General features: G+C 50.0%; 2 protein-coding genes across 4 annotated transcripts in view; one reads left to right on the top strand and one right to left on the bottom strand.

The window, feature by feature from the left end:
- The window catches only part of LOC138735613 (beta-1,4-galactosyltransferase 5-like), a 68,035-nt gene extending 66,157 nt beyond the window's left edge, over positions 1-1,878 (bottom strand). For 2 of the 3 annotated variants that reach the window (XM_069883679.1, XM_069883681.1), the window contains exon 1: positions 1,575-1,878. In XM_069883679.1, the coding sequence (XP_069739780.1) occupies positions 1,575-1,677 (103 nt within the window). In that variant the 5' untranslated portion in view covers positions 1,678-1,878. The remainder of the gene's footprint in view (positions 1-1,574) is intronic. The other variant, XM_069883680.1, reaches the window with a different exon arrangement.
- Positions 1,879-8,898: 7,020 nt separating this feature from the next.
- The window catches only part of slc9a8 (solute carrier family 9 member 8), a 46,173-nt gene continuing 41,721 nt past the window's right edge, over positions 8,899-13,350 (top strand). Inside the window, exon 1 of the mRNA XM_069883678.1 lies at positions 8,899-9,140. Within this exon, the coding sequence (XP_069739779.1) occupies positions 8,974-9,140 (167 nt within the window). The 5' untranslated portion in view covers positions 8,899-8,973. The remainder of the gene's footprint in view (positions 9,141-13,350) is intronic.

Here is a 13,350-nt window from a genome sequence, read left to right as displayed (position 1 = left end):
TTCAGTTTCCTACCACATCTTTGTGAAGTTCTGGAGAGCACCTTTTGCAACCCATACAGAGTGTGGTGAACATCTGGCACACAGCCGGAACTAAACGAGGCAACTTTGATCAACTAATCCAGTCCCCGTTCTCTGTATCCTGTACTTTCTTTTGGGATACTTATCCAAATAGGTTTTGAGTTATGTATCTTTTAGTCACAAGATTAAACATTCATAACCCTCTAAGTCAGCCATTCTCAATAGGTTTTTTTTTGCTCAGGATTCTGCTCAGACTTTATTGGTCCCCTTCCCAGTGAAGCAGTCAAATTTAGTCGGTTTCTTCCAAACTTCTCCCCGACATAAAAATGGTTGATGATTTCAGTTGAGAATGGCTGCTCCAAGTCTCATTTTGCACTATTATGTGTCAGAAACACAAATTCTCACAAATGAGTCTCTTTAAGATCGGTGACACGACAAGCTTTATTCACAAGTCTGCAGAGTTGGACTCAACCGGCTTCTCGCCAAGTCGAGCCCCGATACATACAGTGCGTTGTTTTTTTATACAATTTGCTTGTCCTTCGGCATCTCCACTACGCTGCTTTAATTGGTTCGTTTTTGCAGAATCATCCTGATTACTGTTCGTCACGCACGCCACGATCCCTCGTGACCTCTGCTCACACCAAATCCTGTTTTTCACTCTTTATCAATCTTGGGCTCCTGTCGTTAAATCTGTTGCAAGTCTGTTGTAACATTTTCCAGCTAAACTCCAGTGGTTCGCCCCCTTTTATGACGAATTTTAACTTAAACCCTTTTTAACCCAAATTCTCTATCTATAACATCATGGAAAAGGTTTCCTTTCCTATTTGTCAAGGTTAAAAGTCATCTCCATTTATTGTTTAAAAAAGGACTCCCGTCAAATTTTGATGAGATTGCAAGGGTTGGAAGGGACAGGCAACCCTCTGAGATAAAAGGTTGCAGGTTGGGGCAACCAAGAGTTGAATAACTTGGTGAACAAGATCCAACTTGGTGAAGAAGGTTGGAACGATGCTCATCCAAGACTTGTCCAGTTGGTCCCTCATTCCCAAGCCTGGAGAGAAATTACCATTTGCAAGAGTCATTTGGAGATGATGGACCTGGCCAACCCTATAATATGGAACTGGCCAACTTTCTGCCACTGCAGGGAACATGAAGGGCTGCAGAAGGTCGGGTGGAAGGAGTTTCACGTCCACGTTCCCACTCACGGAAAAGTTACATTCACCAAGTGGCTGGAGTTGCCACCGGGTCTTGATTCGAGATACGATGAAACATCTCCAACCGGAATCACGCCCGCTCAACATGAAGGCGAGGAGCAAAGGAAAGGGGTGGGGGTGGGGGGGGGATCGTGTGCCAAAGCATCCACCCCGGACATCCAAAGCATTTTCTTTGGGCGTCTCTCCTGGCCCCCGCGGCCAGGCTGAGCAGCGCTTCCGCTCGTCGAGCATCCACTCGCTGTCGGGAAGCCCGGCGACTCCCGCAGCCGCGTCCCATGGTGTCCCCGCAATGACAACGCGACCCTGCCCCACCTCGCGGGACCAGCACGACCATGTGGCACTCACCTAATCCAGGCGCTACATAGATGAAGTAGAGGAACGAGGACGACAAGGAGAAGAGGAAGAGCAGCGCAAACACTGAGCGGTTCGGGATGCGGAAACTTCGCATATTACGCCCTCGGCTTGATGGAGAGAAGAAATGTGCGGCCGAGCCAGCTGGAGGGAAGAGAGGCTGCGGTCAGGGGTGCCGACAGAGACGGGAGGAGGGGGGAGGAATGAGCGGCGACCAAGGGCAGCACATTGATGAACGCGGAAGAGTTCGGCTGGGGAAAGAGGGGGCAGCTTCCGGCTGCAGACCCGCCCTCTCACGGGGGGGGGGGGGAGGGAGTTCTCCGCCGCCCTCCCCTCCCCTCCCCTCCCCTCCCCATTCCGCCGCGCTCCTGCGTTCGCCGGGAGGGCGAAGCCCCGCAAAATTAGTCCCCCAGAGGCCGACTCTGTCTTTGCGTTCGCGCCTCCCTGCCCGGCGGGGCTCGACAGTCCGTCCCCACCTTCCCGGGGATCAGGCGCCCGCTTCCCTGGAAGCCTCATGGTGCCCAACCCAGGGCGGATCCCGGTGTCCCCACCGGGGTCTCCCTCCCGCCCTCCCCCACGGCCGGGGTCGCCCTCCCCCACGGCCGGGGTCTCCCTCCCCCACGGCCGGGGTCTCCCTCCCCCCCCACGGCCGGGGTCTCCCTCCCTCCCCCCCCCACGGCCGGGGTCTCCCTCCCTCCCCCCCCCACGGCCGGGGTCTCCCTCCCTCCCCCCCCCACGGCCGGGGTCTCCCTCCCTCCCCCCCCCACGGCCGGGGTCTCCCTCCCTCCCCCACGGCCGGGGTCTCCCTCCCTCCCCCACGGCCGGGGTCTCCCTCCCTCCCCCCCCACGGCCGGGGTCTCCCTCCCTCCCCCCCCCACGGCCGGGGTCTCCCTCCCTCCCCCCCCACGGCCGGGGTCTCCCTCCCTCCCTCCCTCCCTCCCTCCCTCCCTCCCTCCCTCCCTCCCTCCCTCCCCCACGGCCGGGGTCTCCCTCCCTCCCCCACGGCCGGGGTCTCCCTCCCTCCCCCACGGCCGGGGTCTCCCTCCCTCCCCCACGGCCGGGGTCTCCCTCCCTCCCCCACGGCCGGGGTCTCCCTGTCTCCCTCCCTCCCTCCCTCCCTCCCTCCCTCCCTCCCTCCCTCCCCCACGGCCGGGGTCTCCCTCCCTCCCTCCCTCCCTCCCTCCCTCCCTCCCTCCCTCCCCACGGCCGGGGTCTCCCTCCCTCCCCCACGGCCGGGGTCTCCCTCCCTCCCCCACGGCCGGGGTCTCCCTCCCTCCCCCACGGCCGGGGTCTCCCTCCCTCCCCCACGGCCGGGGTCTCCCTCCCTCCCCCACGGCCGGGGTCTCCCTCCCTCCCCCACGGCCGGGGTCTCCCTCCCTCCCTCCCTCCCTCCCTCCCCCACGGCCGGGGTCTCCCTCCCTCCCTCCCCCCACGGCCGGGGTCTCCCTCCCTCCCTCCCCCACGGCCGGGGTCTCCCTCCCTCCCCCACGGCCGGGGTCTCCCTCCCTCCCCCACGGCCGGGGTCTCCCTCCCTCCCCCACGGCCGGGGTCTCCCTCCCTCCCTCCCTCCCCCACGGCCGGGGTCTCCCTCCCTCCCCCACGGCCGGGGTCTCCCTCCCTCCCTCCCCCACGGCCGGGGTCTCCCTCCCTCCCTCCCTCCCCCACGGCCGGGGTCTCCCTCCCTCCCTCCCTCCCCCACGGCCGGGGTCTCCCTCCCTCCCTCCCTCCCCCACGGCCGGGGTCTCCCTCCCTCTCTCTCCCTCCCTCTCCCACCCCCCCCCCCCCTCGAGGGAGCCCGGAGAAAATCTGCCTGAGGGTATTTAAAAAGGGGTGAGGAATACAGTAACCGTGGGATTAAATGAGTCAGAGAACCGGGCGGCGCTGAAATTTCCTCACAGCAGTTTTAACTCGGCCAATCAGAAGTGCAAAGGCTTCTGCAGCCCCTCGGGTTTGGGGAGGGATTCTGAAGCAACTGCTGAGCCTGATTGGGCTCGAGGAGAATGGACCGGTTTCCGTGCGCTGCTTGAGAACCACACCCAATGTTCCTCCTCCTCGCTGGCCCAGCGATTCCCGCCCGAGTCAGTCCCTCGCCTCCGGCGGGCCAGTCTTCCCCTGGAACGCACAGATCGGAGGCGAGAGGGGAAAGCGTGATTTGATTGGTGGAGCAGATTCGATGGGCTGAATGTTCTCCTTCTGATGGCTTGTGGTTCGTCATTTGGAGTATTCTGTGTAGAAAGCTTTACAATGCTTTAAAGGACTTGTTCGAGGAAGCCCAAGTCCCGGAAGTTTTCCCAGAACCACAGGGAGGAAGACCTCGGGCTCCTCTGAGAGGTCCTACTGCCTGGTCAATATGCCAACAGTCTGAAAAAAGGGGTCTGCAGCATTTTTTTAACCTTAGCCAAACCATGGCGATGCTTGTCAGAGACTTGGGAGGGTTGCAGACTCCAAGGGATCAGTGGACCGGAGAGGGACTCCAAGCAGGCTGGGGGCTGCTGGAGGCAGCCTCATGAAAGCTAAGTAAGTACTGGGACCAGGATCTGTGAGGGTGATGATGCCAAGAAGAGGTCATGATCTCAGAGGATCAGAACTAGGAGCTTGGGTTCACTGCTGGAACCTGTATGGGTGAAGACTGTTTCTGAAAAGACTCTCTTTGGTGAGAGCATGGAATGGGTGGTGCCTCTTTCTGCACCTTTAGGACAAATTTTAAATAGGTGCATGACAAGAAAGGAATCTTATGAAGACTGAGTGTAAGAGTGGACTTGCAGTGAATATAATAGCTTTGAAAAGCTTCCATGAAATGTGAAGAGTGAAAAGTTGGGAATTTTTAAAAATCAACTTTCCAACTGTCAAAAATTCAGGAGAAATAATGGGGAACAGAGAAATGGCAGAAAACTTAAACGTATTTTGGAACTATCTTTGAAAAGGATATGTTAGGAGACTAAATTTCTGGAATGATGGAAATTTATATCAAGAAAGAAATGGTGCAAGGGATAGGAATGAGGCTTTGAGCTGGAGTAATTCCCAGGGCCCAATAATCTACATTCCATGGCTTCAAAGGAATCTCACAAGTCAATGTGCAAATTTTCTTGGTCTGCCTCAGAGAAAGGCAGTGGAAATCATCCAAGTACACATCCAACCAGAGAATTATTTGTCATGCATATCTATTTAGAGTTTGTTACTAAATTAAACTGGAGGCCCCTAGCTTCTTTTAATCATTTTTTTCAGCTATGCAATAAATACCATTGAGCATTCCTATTTCTTTGTCCTTAACATGTCTCCACTGAATATATAGAATCTCACCATGCATGCTCCATTTTCTCTCACCCCAACTGTGAAGGGTCTGGGGACTACTTTCTCTAACAATGGTTAGCTTCTTCAACGACATGCACCTTTGTACAGTGCTCTCAATTTAAAGGTGACCATAAACTCAAGACATTTTTCATGGGATTTCTAATGCAGACATCTCCCATTGCCAAAGATCTCTTCTTTTTTGCACCCACATAACCCATTCATCATCCCCCCAACTTTAGCAGTCAATTGAATACACTTCTAACATTCATATGACTTAGCCTTGAAGGAGACCATGCCACAACTCAGTGAGCCTTTTCCTTGCTTGCAAACCAGAAGAGTGCTTTGACTTAAGCTACCTCACACTCTCACAGGCTACATGCCTTTTCAAGGTAATGCCACATTGAAAGTTCTATCAAACACGCTAATTGAGTCTACTCAATACTCTCAACATATTAGGATGATGTCAATTGGTCATGTGATTACCATGTCAAGAATTTACAGAACCTGTAGACTCATTAATGTCTCAGATATCTATCACTACTGTTGTTGTAATGAACCTTCCTCTCCTCACTGGCTGTCGTGTCCTCCCTTTGTCTTTTTCTTGGACGTCAACAATGTGATTTGCTTAAAGGAACAACTCCACATAATACACATAAATGATTGTGCTTCCATACTTCAGCTTCCTGATGGATCACATACCTTCATTTCTTGCCATCTCACCACACTTTGTCTCAGTTAAAGGACCAGATCAACCAGAGGGTTGTTAACTCAGCCTGCGATATCACGGGCAGTAATCTTCACTCAATTGAGGACGTCTACAAGAGGAGGTATATTAAGACACCAGCCTCTGTCCTCAAGGTCCCCCAACATGCCCTCTTCACTCTCTGCTACCATTAGGAGCCTGAAGACGAAGATTAAGCAGCACAAGGACGGCTTCTTCCCCTCTGCCATCAGATTCCTGAATGATCAATGAACCACAGACACTGCCTTACTTGGATTTTTTTCTTTTTCTTGCACTATTTTATTTTGATAGGTGGTTTATTTCATTGATTTGTGATGCTGTCACAAATCAATGAATTTTTGTGCCGTGTTCATGACAATAGATTCTGATTCAGATCCCTTATTTATATCAGATATCTTTCACTCTTATGAGCAACATCACAGCGTCTTTGTCATCAAGCCATTTCCTTGCTTGGACCCAAGATCACTAATTAAAGACTGCCATTCTCAGATGCAAGTGTATCAAGATGGTACTCACATTCATCTGCATTCCACATTCAACACTTCAAGAAACTAAGCATCCAGCAATGTTAGCACACCTGTAGAAAATGTTGGATTAATGAGATACCAAATATAAAACAATTGACCATGAGTTCTCAAACAGAAGATGAAACAATCCTAACTTTATTTTGATCTGAGCAGTGCTGCTCCAAAGATCACATATTGCCATGAACTTCTAATTTTTATGGCCATGTCTGAAGTTAATTTATTCAAGGTTGCTCCAATGTCTTCTTCTTATTTGGCTTGGCTTCGCGGACGAAGATTTATGGAGGGGGTAAAAATCCACGTCTGCTGCAGGCTCGTTTGTGGCTGACAAGTCCGATGCGGGACAGGCAGGCACGGTTGCAGCGGCTGCAGGGGAAAATTGGTTGGTTGGGGTTGGGTGTTGGGTTTTTCCTCCTTTGCCTTTTGTCAGTGAGGTGGGCTCTGCGGTCTTCTTCAAAGGAGGTTGCTGCCCGCCAAACTGTGAGGCGCCAAGATGCACGGTTTGAGGCGATATCAGCCCACTGGCGGTGGTCAATGTGGCAGGCACCAAGAGATTTCTTTAGGCAGTCCTTGTACCTTTTCTTTGGTGCACCTCTGTCACGGTGGCCAGTGGAGAGCTCGCCATATAACACGATCTTGGGAAGGCGATGGTCCTCCATTCTGGAGACGTGACCCACCCAGCGCAGCTGGATCTTCAGCAGCGTGGACTCGATGCTGTCGACCTCTGCCATCTCGAGTACTTCGACGTTAGCGATGAAAGCGCTCAATGGATGTTGAGGATGGAGCGGAGACAACGCTGGTGGAAGCGTTCTAGGAGCCGTAGGTGGTGCCGGTAGAGGACCCATGATTCGGAGCCGAACAGGAGTGTGGATATGACAACGGCTCTGTATACGCTTATCTTTGTGAGGTTTTTCAGTTGGTTGTTTTTCCAGACTCTTTTGTGTAGTCTTCCAAAGGCGCTATTTGCCTTGGCGAGTCTGTTGTCTATCTCATTGTCGATCCTTGCATCTGATGAAATGGTGCAGCCGAGATAGGTAAACTGGTTGACCGTTTTGAGTTTTGTGTGCCCGATGGAGATGTGGGGGGGCTGGTAGTCATGGTGGGGAGCTGGCTGATGGAGGACCTCAGTCTAATGTTTATGGAAAGCACATTAAGTGTATTAGTGCCAATAAAGTATGTTTCATAAAGTAGTCACTATTTTAAAATAGAAAGTATAGTAGCCAATTAGTTCAGAACAAGCTCAATAAGCTGCAATGCATCAATTTTGAAATTCTCAATAGTTTTTTCTAGTTCCTCCATGGAACATCCATTCACTGTTTTTAGTTATAATTTTTCACTAAGATCACTGTTCTTTCTCCAATTTCTGCCTTCACACATGCTCCCATATTTCTTTACTTCTTGACTTGTGGAGAGGATCAAATAAAAGTGATTGGGGGGAGGGGAAGGGGGAGAAATTATCAATGTTTTATTGAGACCCTGCATTAGGACTGAGAGAAATGACAGCCAGTCGAAAGAGAAGAGGTGCAACAGGAGCCAGGAGGTGAGAGGAGGACTGAGGATGAAAGGTAATGGGCAGATGGATCAAGGTGGGAAGGGGTGGAGTTAGGTCACAGAGAAGCAGATGAAAGGGAGGGTCGAGGTGGAATCACCTGCTGGAAGGTGTAAGCAGAACTACAAAGGGTACCATTGCTGGAATCTAAAAACCAAGCTTCTGTAAAGTGCTTTGGGATGCTTCATAGCATTAAAGATGATTTCACAAAGTTATAGTTGTCAACTGAAAAGGTCATTCAGAAATTAAGGAATTGCAGATCTCATGCTGTCTAGCTATTTTTAATATATAGTTTGGTATGGCCTTAGAAAAATGCACAATTCGATTATTTTCATATGACTTAGGGATCTCTCATGGGATTCAAACATGAAGGACTGCCGACACTGAGTGATGTAAAAACTCAATGCTGGAGAAACTCAGCAGGACACACGGTGTGCTTTATGTGGAAAAGTTAACGATACAGAAGTAACGTTTCAGGCTTGAGGCCTTCATCAAGGTACAAAATGATTCCTTGATGAGCCCTTAACTTTGCTAAGCTCAAGCCCGAAGCATTGGTTATGTATCTTCACTTCTTCTTCTTTGGCTTGGCTTCGCGGACAAAGATTCGTGGAGGGGTAACGTCCACGTCTGCTGCAGGCTCGTTGGTGTCTGACAAGTCCGAAGCGGGACAGGCAGGCATTTGTGGCCTGCTGAGTTTCTCCCAGAAGGTTGTTTCTTTCAAATTTCAGCTTATATTCTGCATTTTAACTGGCATGGAACTTTCCCTTGCTCCTGTTACCACCAGAGTTTTGGTTGTGGGAGATTCCACCTGAGAATGGGAATCTAAAATACTGACCTGGAGCAGTTAAAGAAGGTATTGAACGGTCAGCCCAATTGAAATGGACCACCACTTCCACCAGCAAGGCTTGAGGCATCTGTCAGAGGGCTGAGGAATGGAAGTGGGTGATTGATTGGGAGGCAACAGCAACAAAGAGCACAATTCATCCTTTCTGAAAGAAACTGGAACGAACCAATTGGGAAAAAGCTCCATCAAATCCAAATGATGGATGCACGGGGCTGAGAGGTGGAATATTGCATTTGTCTGAGCTCCAGGCTCATCCACTGCAAGGACCGCCATCGAGGAGCCGCGATGTGCGCTGGGAGTGCGAGTCGGCGTCGCCTCCTCCCCCCCGGTGAACTCCATCACCCAGCGTGCAGTGCGGCCGACGCGCCGGAAGGGACGCGCCGGAAGGGACGCGCCGGGATGAGCGACGGTGGTTTCCGCACCCGAACGCGGAGCAGCCGGTGATGAGGCCCGGCGTCTTCGTGCCGAGGTGGTGCCCTGAGATCGCGGCGCTCACCCTGTTGCTGCTCGGTGGCTGCGGGCTTTGCCAGCACATCCCGGCGGCGAGTGAGGGCGCGGACGGCGACTCCGAAGCTGGGGGAGGTGACGTGGCCAAAGGGGAGCGCGGCAGGTGGGTGAAAGGTGCCCACCTCCAAATGGCGGGGCCGGGGGGCCGGGGGGCCGGGGGGCCGCGGGGCCGGGGGGCCGCGGGGCCGGGGGGCCGCGGGGCCGGGGGGCCGCGGGGCCGGGGGGCCGCGGGGCCGGGGGGCCGCGGGGCCGGGGGGCCGCGGGGCCGGGGGGCCGCGGGGCCGGGGGGCCGCGGGGCCGGGGGGCCGCGGGGCCGGGGGGCCGCGGGGCCGGGGGGCCGCGGGGCCGGGGGGCCGCGGGGCCGGGGGGCCGCGGGGCCGGGGGGCCGCGGGGCCGGGGGGCCGCGGGGCCGGGGGGCCGCGGGGCCGGGGGGCCGCGGGGCCGGGGGGCCGCGGGGCCGGGGGGCCGCGGGGCCGGGGGGCCGCGCCCTCGGGAGTGTCCGCATTGAGAATGTTAGGAAGCGGTTCGGAAGGCGGCGAACGCCGTGGAACTCTTCTTCAAGGTCCCTGCTGACGATGCAGCCCCTTTAAACCGTGCAGGTGAGGGGGCTTTTGCATTGCCGAGCTCCAGTCCCACTCTCCAGTCCGCCTGCATTCTCTCTTCTGCTGATCTGAAAGAGAACTTTCATTTGTCGCTGAAGTTGGGTAGTTATTTAACGTGCCTGCCCCATTGTCCACCTTCCCTTCCCACTCACGTACTACCTTAAGTAATCCCTTACTAATCACAGAGCACTAATGTCATAGGAGAGCTCGCCATATAACACGATCTTGGGAAGGCGATGGTCCTCCATTCTGGAGACGTGGCCCATCCAGCGCAGTGGCGAGCTCTCCACTGGCCACCGAGACAGAGGTGCACCAAAGAAGAGGTACAAGGACCTCTTGGGGCCTGCCACATTGACCACCGCCAGTGGGCTGATGTCGCCTCCAACCGTGCATCTTGGCGCCTCACAGTTCGGCGGGCAGCAACATCCTTTGAAGAAGACCGCAGAGCCCACCTCACTGACAAAAGACAAAGGAGGAAAAACCCATCACCCAACCCCAACCCACCAATTTTCCCCTGCAACCGTGTCTGCCTGTCCCGCATCGGACTTGTCAGTCACTAACGAGCCTGCAGCTGACGTGGACGTTACCCCTCCATAAATCTTCGTCCGCGAAGCCAAGCCAAAGAAAAGAAAAAAAGTGATCCATGCTTTTTTGACAACACACAATCACAGAGTATAGTCATCAAACTTTGCATGCTGCTAAATTCAAATCAATCTCAAACTATTTAATTACTTGGGGATTGGTGTAGATCCAGGAGGATCAGACCCAGCCCGACCAGGCTGAGAAACAGGACAGTGAGAATGCTGAACGACCAAAAGAACTGCTCACTCTCACCCTCCGATACTCTCTTATTAACAAAATAATATTAATTTGGAGATATGAATACTTGTCCTGCATGTGTATTGTCTGCATGTTTTAGCCCAAGAACTGGAGAATGCTGTTTCATCACATTGTACTTGTATAATCAGATAATAATAACATTGACTTAAATAAGTTGCATTTATAGTCCTTTCCTATTTGGGCCCCTTTGTGATCCAGGTATGGCTGCCAGATCTTTACAAAAGTGTCACATTTATTCTTTAATTATATGTGAATTTTTCCATTGCTGTTCATTTCTACAGTCTATTGTGCTATGAGTCGAGATCACATAATGTTTTACACATTTTTGTATTTCTGCCCTCCTATGATTGTTCAACCATCATCAATCATTGTCCCTACCTCTTCAAAAAATGACTGTAAGACCACCTCCAATGCATGAAGCCATGTTGACTATCCCAAATAAATAATTTTTCCAGATAGGAGTAAGTCCTATCCTAGATAATATGTCAATAATTTCCCTACCAGTGATGTAAGCCTCATCAGTGTATTGCACTTCCCTTAAACAGGATCTAAATTGGCTATTCTGTCCTCTGGGATCTAGCCTGTTCAAGTTCAGTTAAGCCCACGGCAATCTCTGACCTTCACAGTCGACTCAGAGCTATAGCTACTAGGCAATTATATGGAAAGAAGCAACAAATTGAATAAATGCCAAACCTAATTTGGCTATAGCAAAAAAATGTATTGCAATCACTTGGAAGGCTGACTCCCCTCGACTCATAGCACAATAGACTGTAGAAATGAACAGCGATGGAAAAATTCACATATAATTAAAGAATAAATGTGACACTTTTGTAAAGATCTGGCAGCCATACCTGGATCACAAAGGGGCCCAAATAGGAAAGGACTATAAATGCAACTTGTATATATATTTAAATGTGGTTTCCCCAATTTTATTCTATATATTTAAAAGATATGTAAGCTCTAATGATGTGCAGATTCGCATGTACGGAAGGGAGGAGGGAAGGGACTGTTTTTGTTTGTTGTCTGTAAGAAAAAAATTAATATAATGTGATATTAAATTTTATTATGTATATTTTTTGGGGGGAAAAATTTTAAATAGCCCATGGCAATCTCCTTGATTGCTTCTCTTAATAACTTGGGATAGATCCCATATCTGCAGCTACAAATGCGCCCACAACCTGGATCCCTAGTGCACATACTCCAACTTCTCCAACTGCACATCATCCCCCGATTTGGATGCACACCATACCAGTTGAATTCCTGGCCCACATTCCAATTGTCAGGATTTCCAAACAATTGGATGTTGAATTGTTCTACTTTTATTGGATAGCTACCTTCATGATAAGTGGCCCCCACTATTGTCTCTCAGTTCTTCTAATGGTCCTAAATTTTGTTTCCATTTACAAGTAATTTCTTTTGATGAAATGTATCCTCTATTCAGAATTAGAATTTATTGTCATGAACATGTCACGAAATTCATTATTTTGTGGCAGCGTCAGAGTGCAAACATTTCTATAAACAACCTTTTTAAAAAAAACAGTGCAGGAAAAAAACAAAGTGAGATGGTTCATTCATGAATCTGATGGTAGCGGGGAAGAAGCGATCTTTATGCCACTGAGTGCTCGTTTTCAGGCTCCTGTACCTTTTTCTCAATGGTAGCAGATTGAAGAAGACATGGCCTGGGTGGTGGGGGCCTTTAAGGATTGAGGTTACTTCCATATTTCTTTGCCCTGCTCCTGTTCTGCCACATTTGTCTGAACATTAGTATTTGACCTAACATCACAGTTCCACATAACCAATGAAACACCATTCTTAGGTTGCACTTGTGAGTCGAAATGGTTTGTTACCCTGCTGTATGCCTTTTAAATTAAAATTTCATAATGAGCAAAATAGTTCTATTGTTTTCCTTATTGTCTCCTACAATAAAGCCATTGTATCATTTGTCTTCCTCATGTTGAATTTGTATGTTAATTTTCAATAGTTCTACTTCTAGTTTCTTACTATTTAAAAATAAATGAGGCATTGCATAGATTGAAGTTGTTATTCTCTTTTTTAATCTAAGTTTCAGATTAATAAACATAAGAATAATACATTAACAACAATTAAAATATATAAACACAGACATCGAGCAACATGTATAAACTGAGCCTTCCAATCTCCTAAAGGTCAAGCATGAAACAGAATCAAATTTTATTACAAAAAATGTCTTTGTCATTCTGTATTAAACAATTTTAGCTCCATTCAGTTTGGCTCTCCTTGTTCTACTGTTCGCAAACTCGAGGCCATCCACAAATCTACATTGTTGTTTCAATCACTAAAACCTTTTTTCCTGATCCATATTAGCTCTCTTATAAAAAACAATCCATCAAATTTAAATTTATCTTTCTCATTTTGAAATCCTGTATGCACCTATTCCACCTTCTTTCTGATTCCCTTCACTCCAATTACATTCCAAATATGTGCAAATTTCTCATTCGAGCCTTCATCTAAAATTAAATTGCTACTCCATTGGTGGACATGCCTGTCAAGGCCCAGGGCTCTCATGTTCCTCAGCATCTCCCTTGCTTTTCTCCATTTTAGACACTTCGAGCTTTGTATTTTTAAAAAAGCTTTTATTCACTTGTCACAATACTTCTCTCTGATCCTGCTTTTTTTTAAGAGTACCTTCAAAGAAAATTAGGATAAGAACACGGGTGGGCCATTCAGCCCCTTATTGCCTCGGTTATCTTTAATTTTAGCTTTGCATCACTTTGCTCCATTAACCCCAAATCACTTAGTTCCTTTTATATCTAAAGATCTGTTGCTCTGTGTGTGTGGATTTGCTGGGTGGCTGAGCCGATGCTAGCTTCTTAAGAAGTTCCAAAGATTCAT

The sequence above is a fragment of the Narcine bancroftii genome, chromosome 6 (genome assembly GCF_036971445.1).
Source record: "Narcine bancroftii isolate sNarBan1 chromosome 6, sNarBan1.hap1, whole genome shotgun sequence".
Lineage (NCBI taxonomy): Eukaryota > Metazoa > Chordata > Chondrichthyes > Torpediniformes > Narcinidae > Narcine > Narcine bancroftii.
Note: the sequence above shows the minus strand (reverse complement) of the source record. Positions and strands in the feature narration are given on the sequence as shown.